This window comes from Cyphomyrmex costatus, unplaced genomic scaffold (genome assembly GCF_001594065.2).
Source record: "Cyphomyrmex costatus isolate MS0001 unplaced genomic scaffold, Ccosl1.0 scaffold36, whole genome shotgun sequence".
NCBI lineage: Eukaryota > Metazoa > Arthropoda > Insecta > Hymenoptera > Formicidae > Cyphomyrmex > Cyphomyrmex costatus.
The window spans coordinates 1,535,341-1,546,159 of NW_017277774.1; the positions used below are offsets into that span (position 1 = coordinate 1,535,341).

The 10,819-nt window shown below is 40.7% G+C and overlaps 1 protein-coding gene across 1 annotated transcript in view; it reads right to left on the reverse strand.

The window, feature by feature from the left end:
• LOC108776377 (uncharacterized) overlaps positions 1-10,819 on the reverse strand; it is a 100,612-nt gene that overhangs the window by 58,816 nt on the left and 30,977 nt on the right. Inside the window, exon 3 of the mRNA XM_018542976.1 lies at positions 6,801-6,859. Coding sequence (XP_018398478.1) covers positions 6,801-6,859 — 59 coding nt within the window. The remainder of the gene's footprint in view (positions 1-6,800; positions 6,860-10,819) is intronic.

A 10,819-nucleotide genomic window follows, 5' to 3' on the forward strand; every position in this document is an offset into this window, starting at 1 on the left:
CACTTCGGCCATTAACAGGAGTCTGCGAACGACAGAGAGGGACGTATCAAGGATAAAGGTATAAATGCAGCGCGCACGCACACATCTTGCACGAGGAGGATAGCACCGCGTGTTCGCGACAGCTAGGCACTACACGGCCGCGCATCGACGGCTGGATGCCCGCGGAACGGCTCGTAGAGCTCGCAGCTTTTAAGCTTGACGTGGCCATTGGAAAGAACCGTGGAATCGAAGGAAGAGAGAGAGGCTGACTGCAATAATTATCGGACGTGGGAGGAAGCAGCGGGGTGAGAGGACGGGCAGACGAGGAGAGGACAGGACGAAGGGATAGAGAGGACGGCTGAGAGCGACGGAGAGAAGGGCGAGCACGCGCGCGAGCGCGCGCAAGAGAGGGTGCGAGGGACGATGAAAAGTTTGACCGGACGCAGCGAGCACAATGCATCGTGGTCCACCCTCCACCCCCGGCAGCGACCCACCCCATAATCCACCCGCATTGTACGACCAATCAATATTGTTTTATATCGTGAGTCGTGAGACGAACCGGCTCCGCTGGTTCGACTCGTTCGGCGCTACGCTACTCTCTCTTCGATAGTAGCTGCAGTCCGCCGAGCCCTCCGACTTCCGGAAATTCTTTCGCATTTATCCGTCATGGAGAGGCCGATGGCCTTCCTTTCACGATTCCTCAGACACTTGCTGGAGCACGATTCGTATTAACGTCTTTGATATTCCGCTCGTCAAAAATCATTTATTTATATATTTCACGAACAAAAGAAAAATGCAGCCAAATTATCTTTAGATTGTTCGCGTTTTCTCGAAATTCTTAATCTACAGCTCCTATATCAGAAAAAAGAAACGATGCGACGTGTAGCGTGATACAAAGTATCTGAGTGAATGTATTTATAGAGTTATAGCAATGCATTTCAGATGTGTAAAGTAATACGCTGCTGTTTCGCAAAAGTAAATATAAAATTCCACGTGTTACGATTAATACCCTGTATCCAAAGAGCGCAAAACATGCGTTTATTCAGTACACGCGATAAATGCAGGTTCATTGATTAAACATGAGAACGATGCACGTATAATTAATTAATGAATGGCTTCCGTGTGTAGTGTATGAAAAACGGTGATTCCTCATTTTTTGGTATTGCGCGATACACTGTCATTATACGTGATTTTCATTCATTTAATTCGACCGAGCCGATACGCGTACGCGCTTAATTAGTTGTTGCGTATGTGCCGAAATTACTCGTACTTTATGCTCCATTTCAACAATGCGTAACAGGGGAAAATTTGAGGTTGATTATTCGATATATTTATACCGGTGATTTTCAAGAAGAACTGATACAATCATTATTATTAACTCCGTAAAATCATCTATCGCTGGTAGATATACATGAAAAAGACTAGATTAAGATCGAAATATGGAAATTAAATGATTGATTAATTTTTATTTAAAATTTCAATACATTTCTTTTACACAATTGATTAAAAAACATCCGCAATAATTAATATTAAAAAATAGTATATATATACTTAAAACCGAAACCATGAGAGATCATCTTATAAGATATATATATATATAAATGTAGGATTAATTATACAGTAATAATAAAATTTACTTGATCGATTAAAAGTATTTTAAGTGCATCCGCTCGTCAAGATTACGTCAATAATGTGATCACATCAGATTGTCAATCTAACTATTCCCTCTCCTCCTTTTCTTTTCTTAATAGACGTTCTCTATTAGATCTATATCGAGACTGCCAAGATAATTTATCAATCACGATTGCCCGCTTTCGGGATTCGCTGGAAAACGATAATTCCGGCAAACACAACCGAAAGATTGAAGCGCGACAGCATTTAGATCTATATCTTTCTTTGCTAGCGGGATAGATGAGAGATTTTTCTTGCGCAACAACAGGAAGAAAAAACCGCGTAAAGAACGGCGCACACTATGCATCCGCCTGACTCGCTCGACGAGGATACGTTTCGCTCACACGATGACGTTGATTCAGGATCATTCTCCCTCTTTAATTATCCTGCCTTCCCTCCGTCCTCCTTCGCCACCTCCGCCCGGCATCAATGCCGCCGTCTTCTCTCTTTCGCTCGCGGAAAGGGCAGAAAGTCCGGCGTGCGACGCGATAACGAATTATCTTCGAGAACACGCTTCTTGGGACAGGAACCGGAAATATCACCAGACGATAAAAGCGATATCTCGGAAGAACCATTGCATTCCCTGCTGCATTCTTCCCAATATTTTTTTAAATACTCCTACTTTAATGATTAGATTTTATCAGTTATCTTTGAAACGTAAAAATACACACACTCTCGAGATGAACATTTAACTTCGAAGAAGTTCTTTTTAAAGAACGTATACATTCTCCGATTTAAATCGAATGTCTCTTAAGCGTGCATCTGTTGAGTTTTGTCGGAAATAGTACGTGGAATTTTTCACTACGATCGTTGCTAAATGTAACATGGCGACAAGGCGTTTGAAGATAGCGAATCAAGGACCGTTCGGAGTCATCCTCACATGTTTAGTGACGACTCACGCATAAGCCCGCGCTACATACACAAGCGTATCACGTAATCATCGCGGTACGCCTGTGTGCGTATGTGTGGCCGCATAAACGTAATATGCTCGCACGCCCTCCTTCGCATAGAATTCACCATCGCCTTCCGCTCATCACGCGCTCAAATACCTACGCGAAACGAACATGCTGGCCGTGAACGTAATCTTCGAGCTGCCATTAGTTCCATCAAAAGTATTTTATTAGCATTGCCTGCTATACCGATCGCGTGCAGACTCATGACACGATTCCAACACGTAATTCTTTATTTTTTTTTTTTTTTCCTGAATCTTGATTGGCCCGAGGGGGGGAACACCGATTGGCAGAATGCTGCAGCACGATAAGCAAGAACGATAGAACGAAGAGCTTCCTCGTGCTTTACTCCTATGGCTATACATTGCAACGCAAATGTAAGCGCGCGAGGACGTTATTCTTGTCACAATTATTTTTTCTGCGGAATGTGTGTCATTCGATAATCGTGAGGCGGAATTACAGGCAAGCCTGATATTTCGCGTCACGCACAAGATTGCGCATCTTGCTGTCATTAATCATAATTATACGACGGTTTCATTTTAATCGAGTACGTAATGGCGGAATATTTGCGTAAGCGAATAGACACGCTTCGCCTCGAAAGAAGTATGCTCCGTTCCCTTCATGGCTGTATTTATCTGACGAATCGCGTGCGGAGACCGTGTTACTGTTAATTACCGCCCGATTCTTTGTATCCTTGCCACGCCAACGATTGGCTGAGGTGGATAATCGACCGGGGCCTAACCGCGTTGCGGGGACCCAGTCACCGAAGATCCGGCCCCATTCGTCGCGACGCGCTACAAAACGACGTGGAAACGTTCGTTCCGGAAGAACAAGTCGATGTACCATTGTCATACGCTATACTCGACGACTATTTAATGTATGCACGCCTCTATCCCCGTCTCTCTTCCCGACAACGAAGCGATCACATTGATAGAAGCCTTCGTACACTTAGGTGTACTTATACGTCCACTTATGTGGGATATGACGTAAACGCCCCATCTATCCATTCGTTTCTGCGTATTGTGCGCATCGAGGAACAGCGAAAAGCTGCTTTATCTTTCTTCTTTTATAACACGATGCTAATTGTATCTCGAATCGTTACGAAAGATTAAATTCGTATCTCTCCCAATAATCATTCGTGATCAGTTTTGATAAAATGTATTCCCAATGCCAATGTATATACTCAGAGTTGCTTTGACGAAGGGCTCCAATGTTCGATGATGCGTAAAATCAGGGGCGATTAGTCGGAATGCACACAATTAGCGCTACAGCAGTTTGGTGCGGAATTACGTATCACGCGACACGGTTAAACGAATGAGATGTCTTTTATCGCAGATCTCCTTATTATCAATTTAGAAATTCTCATGCAGTATATAATAAACATGTCGCAACCGATTTGTCAGATCAATTTGCGAAACTGGTTCATTTTATTAATCTCTAAAGTTTATGCAATACATCACTCAACAATTAATACTCATGTTTAATTAGTAACGTTAGATAATCCAATGCATATAATTCGGATTATTATTATCACGAAATTACGAATAACTTAGACAGGAATCAACCACGATTATTAAATTTTCGACAATATATTACGTATATCTGGCAAACAGATCCTTAATGAGAGTTTGAGAAATGTTGCACTCATCGAGGTTAATTGGGGGCGAACCGGCTCATCTTAGACAGATGTCGAAACCAACCGCGAAGTTCAAAGGGCCGTTATCCCTTCATTACGGCAAACTTTACGCGACTAATTTCAAATTTCTCTAAACCTATATAGGTGGCCACTCTACCACGTTTAGTCCAATTAAATAAGCATGACGCATAGATCGCAATAATTTCATAATAATCTCAAAGTATCTTCATACGGAATGAATAGCAAGTGCCATTATCGAATGAATTATTTCGGCACAAGTTCATGCATAACAGTTAAAAATTTTTCCACATACCTATATAATTCACAATTGAAATCGATCATTTTTCAACATTATTTTCAGATCTCGGTGCTCCGTTAAAATCGCGATGTAACATCGCGAAATCGTGCGTGTCCAAAAAACAAAGGGCGCTGATACCAGTGATGTCTGTGTGGCCCCGAATTCATCGAACCACGAAAAAAAAAAGATATCTTCCGCCCGGAGACACCAATAAGAGCGCGCGGGCCTGTGTCCCCACGGTTTCGTATCCGCGTAACTTCTCGCAGCCATCGGTGCGCGAAATGTTCCCGGCCTTTGATGTCGAACATTACAAGAACACGAAGGATTTTCCGCCGCGAATGAGAGAAAGGAATTCTCGACGCCCTATCACCCCGGTGACCACTCGTAAATTGTCGCGCTTTCTGTCTCATCCCCCTGCTTTCGATTCGCGAACGCGCAAAAAGAGATAACACTTCCTGGCGTCGTTCTCGCACTTCAGTGAGTTGATCTCGGCAAGAACGTGCCGCTGGGGTGGCCGTCCCCTTCCGCGACGGTGGTGAGACCGGGAAACAATTAAGGGAAGACGAGGCGCAGTGTCGCCTTGTATGATAATGCGTTGTAACCTCCGGCACACAGAAGGAACGGTACGGTAAAGGAAGGAGAAGAGGAGTGCATGAAACGCGGTTATGCAGGTAAGCGACTAGGGAGGAGGACGAGGGGAGGGTGCGGCTAGAAGAGAATACGAAGTGGATTGTTGGAGGAGGGAGTTGGAGGTCGTGGTTCTTACTTTGCATTCTTTTGTGTATCCTCCTGAGCCCTCCATTCGTCCTACCGCTATCCAGTCTTCCCTCTTGAAGCTTGAACTAACGCCCGAGGTTTTAATGCACTTGTCTACTCCACATACCGTCCATAAAGACACATGTCGTCTGTTGAACGAGTAGGCGGGAGAGCGATGGTCTTGGAAAGTGGTATGAGATAGGACCGCGCGTGCATAACTGAAGGAGGGTAGGCACGGCGATATGGAAAATGGTAGAGGAAAAGAAATGAGACGAAATGAAGGAAAGAGAATGCGGTAAGCGTAACGATATAAAATGCATTTTAAGTTCTAAGCATCGACTGTATTATGAAAAGATCTCGACTTTTCGCATGCATAATCCCCGGGAGAAAGATGAGAACCCCGCGAAGAGAAAGAGATTGAAAAAGGAAATGGTTTGCGATTTTTATATGGATACGCGGACTATCTATTATTTAGTTATTGCAAACGTTATCTAATATTCCGTGCTGTTATCATTGAATACATTATATTAATTCATATCGTCTTTCTCGTATTAAATATAGATGATTAAAAAATGAGAAATATTCATAATTTTTAGTCGTATACGGTTTTTGTACGTTACAGTATGATGGATAAAATGTAATATATAAGATATGTATATATGTTGTTACATCGAAAATATTAAAAATTATTTTGCAAAATATAGACCGCACCTCGAAAATAGATTCAAAACAATGAAATTATAGAACCGTAAAAAAGCAACACCGCCTGTAGCGATATAAATCCGAATACAAAAGGTGTTTCATATAGTTATAAAATAATGTATAATACAAAGAAAGAGCAAACAGAATAAATTTATAAGTTACTATAAGAAAAACTCATCAAACTTTCACTGTATTCACTAACGATTCTTCTTTAATACGAATATCGATAATTTTCTATACTTGTTTTTTGTCACAAGTTACGTAACTCCAATCGCATACATATAAAACGATATCATATTTATACACATTTAAAAAAACTTTGCTTTTTTAAACCGTTACATACACGTCAAATTATTTACAAAAAGTAAAATAAATAAAACTATAATTGTAGTTTTATTTATAATAGTTTGAATAATTTGCGATGTTCTTATTAATAAATTATTATATTATTCTGCGTACACTCATCATCAATTTTAATGCACAATAAATTATAATTATTAAACAGCGTTTTTACCCAATGCTGGACTACAACAAAACATTATTAGAAACGTAACGTTCGAAATCAAATTACGACGTGGTATTCGAAATTCGGGGTATCTATATATGTTTTTAAGGGCGAACTATAGCCACCAAAATCATGGATAACATGAAACATTCTAGTAGCAGCACTCGAGCTAATGTTATAGTCAATACTAATGACTTACGTGTTCCATGGAAATGAATTAATCGTGACAAAATCCCGAAACTCGCGCTCGATCGATTTCAATGTGTGATTAATTTCTACCTATCAATTTTACATTAAACTTACCTCTTGCGTCCCGGTATCCGCGCACCAACCAGCCCTCTGCTACGGCGTCATTCGTTAATCTAGACAGAAAAAATGGAGCGTCAGAAATCTGGCCATAAGTATTCCCTAACGAATGCTGCCAGGGTTCTTTTTTTTTTCTTTTTTTCTTTAACATCGATACAATAACAATTATGCTACGAACACGCGGATAATACGCTCCGTGGCGGAAGCGGTCGGGCAATTTTGCGAGACCGTCTCCGATATAATACCACGTGGGGTCGAAGAGGTGTACTCAAGTGTGATTCAAGGCACAGTGTGCACGTGGGAGGAACCGGGTTTGATGCTTTCAGAGACGGAAAGAAAGCAGGCGCGAGATTCGCGCTTCATTCATTCAGGGATCCGCGAGGGGACGTAAAAGACCTTTCCTTCGAGATGTAATTAGCACATCTTTCCGCAACATACGCGACAATGCGGCTTTTAATTAGTATGCGTCCACGTATTCCGACCGATTCCTCCCTGCAATAACACTCCTCGCACACCCGCCCGTCTCCATTCCGCCGTAGACGACGACGATAATGACGACGGCGAACACACGTGGTCGATTTCACGCGCGCGTGATCCGCGCGCGTGTGCACGCCGGGTCGCAGCAACGAACCGTGCGCGTTTATGTCGGCGCATTACACGCCGCTGCACCGTAGAAGTGTCAATACGCGGGTGCGTGTACGCGCGCGGTAAGCGAGCTCGCGTGCACCGATTTGCGTTACGGCGGATACTCGGGCACGTAAGGCGTTTTCTGCGATACAAAGAGAGCGACGACGAGCGTCGACGTAAACGATATAATTCGATGTCTCATCTGCCGCTCGTAAATCGCTCACTAATCGCGCAAATCGAGCGTTCGCGTAAATATATATATATCGAAACTGGCAATCCAACGAAGATGAGGAACAATTGAAAATTGAAGGATAATTAGCGTCGCAATTTCTTCTGTAATTTCTACTTCGATAATGAAAGTCCGATACTGATATACCGCGCGCTTAATTCAAGCGTTACAAATCTCAATCGACGTGACTGCCACGATTCAACGATGAACTATATGGAGTCTGACATATCAAGGAATAAATCGAAACGCTTGAATTCGCTAATAATTTTCTTATAGACTTCCGACAATGCCTGCGTGCATTGATTTCGATGGTAAAGACAGTTTTAACTGTCGCCGACTTTTAAACTTTGTCGTCCGTCACCGATAGCCCATCATGGTCGTTCTCGATGACATGCATAAGTCAGGGACACGACGACGAAATGATAACTTTTCGTGCGATGTGTAAAAGTAGATTACGCCACTTTCCACGATTAATGATCGAACGTGTGAAAGTAATGATACGAGTAACGTTTTTACTCAATTAGTGGCAAATGATTGTAAGCGCGCGATTTGAATTTTATCGAATCGGCAAAGATCGTAAAATAAAAATGCACCAAGTTTTCACGTCTCACAGCTTGCGCTGTTATCGTCAAACGCAATCGTGCAGATATGACATTAACGCGCGATCCGCAATTACCGTGCGAGCCTCCACTCGCATTCTCGAGACAATTGTAGAGGGTGACGAAGGACACCAATTGCTGCTGAGCTAGCGACAGAAAGCTGCACGATTTCCGGGATGTGCGCTAATGTCTGATATTAGAACGAGTGTCGCAAGATAACTCGTATGTAGTCACGCGTGATTATTCAGATCAGGGAAAAGAAAATTCATTGTGTTTAGCTTTTTTATATCGCACATACGTAATCTGTAACAAACTGACGTACTCGATATATAGGTTACTTTGTACATAACAATTACTACACATGAACAAGGATGCTATAACGCGATTCGATCGAATAGTTTTAGACCTTTTTCTTTGCGATCAACACAATAACTGAAGGAAATATATATATTAAAATCCGCGATACATGAGGGGAAAAGTACTTTCATGTCATGTACGAAGACGGTGTAAAAAATTGTTAATGTATCTTTTATTATATATAACTTTTATTGACACTTTGAATAAGAACATCTCCCAATTCTGATAGACGATCTTATTTACTCAAATAAGAACGAGTATTTTTCCCCATAGGGAATACTTTAAAAATTCTTTTGGCACTCAAAGTGTTAAACGGGAAAGTTTTCGAAACGTACATAAATATACGATTGTATCTGTTATATCTTCGACATTTGTAAACACGTTATAATTTCATTTAACTATATGAGGCATTCAGGCATCGAAAAATTAAATATGCACTGGAACACGTTACATTCATTACACGCCCTATCGAAATACTATTTTAATTACAACAGCATGCGGTGTACGTGTCGAACTCGACGACGGTTTAAAATGCCCGATCGAAAAGTCGAGTTATATCCGATTTTGAAGCGCGCGATCTGTGTCAATGCCACGATTTACCGTTGCGAGCCTTTCGGGAATTGAACGAATATTGAAATTGCGGGAAACGCACAGAACTTTTGCATAATGAGCTGGCGGCTCACGCGGACACATGGACGTGCACGCACACCAAGCCCGACCGCCGGCGCGTACATGAATATTTTCATTTGATTGCGTTAATTAAACTCGCGCTGCCAGGCGATGACCTTTGAAGTTCAGCGGCACGCGGCACGCATACACCAATTACCGATATTATTAATTGCAGTGTGCTCCACGTTTTCGGCAATCATTGAATCCAACGAGTAGACATGCGTCTCAATCTTGAATAATTCTTTTTCGATAGAATTTCTTGTTAATAGTTAAAAACATAAATTTTACTTTATATATATATAACTATTATGTTATAATTACAGAAGGCAATTTATGTTATATAGTTAGAGAAGACAATTTATGTTATATTCTACTTTCGATGCTAATAATAACCGTATTTCTAATCCGTTCGTGCGTTTCGCGGTTTAATTGTATCAGTGCAATAGCACTCGGACATATATCTCACCGCAAGTGATTGCAAAACGTTCTCGATGATGCAGTATCTTCCGCATGCATTGTCCTTAAAATTGTTCGCGGTTTTGCGGTTAAACTCTAATCCGCAATGTTGCAAGAAATTAGAAAAATTTAACGGGGAATTCCTCAGTGTTTCTTTGATAAACTCAACCACAAGATAACGGAAATTATTATTAGTGTAGTTACAAACGGAGACATAGTCACAAAAATGTGTTACTGTTTTTCGTGATTTGGCTTCGCACACTCGCACCCTCACAAATACTTGCAAGGTCTGTTCACGTAGCTAGCATTTTTTGCACTCAAAATCTTCTTTTTCTCTTTTACACATGGAGAAAAATATTTAATTGGATTAATTAGAATTCTGATGGAAAATGAATGATCTAGAATTCTGGTTAAATTCATTAGAATTTTAATAGATTTAACCAAAAATCTAATAAATTTAATCCGAATTTTGCATCGTTCATTTACCAGAATTTCAGTTAATTCAACCATTTTTTTTCTGTATATATGAATATATATTTTTTCAAATATATATTTACTTCGTTTTAAGTGCAACATTTTTTGGGAATTTTAAATAACGTGAACAAATTTGTAAATAAAATGATTTACACACATGTAAGATTAGTGCGAGACAAAATGTCGATTCCCGATTTAGATTATCACCAACATTTATAATATATTGTTTTTACAGCAACGGAAAGATCGCGCGAGATTACGTTCAAAAATTAAAAAAAGGAAAGCTTGCGTATTTTCTCGGAGACGGCTCACTGCGGAAATATAATACGAACTAACCTTGTAAATGTAATAATACAAAAATAATCGTAATACACAGGAATTTTGTTTATTATAATGTTTAACTTTTTAAGACTCTCTCTCTCTCTATGTGTGTGCGTGTGTAACAAAAAAACGTTATTCTAATTATTATCAAAATATACTTCTTTAGCTTTATAGCTAATAATATTACATTAGATTTAGAACTCTGAAAAAATTTGAATAGGCTTTCAAGACTCTCTCTCTCTCTCTCTCTCTCTCTCTCTCTCTCTCTCTCTCTCTCTCTCTCT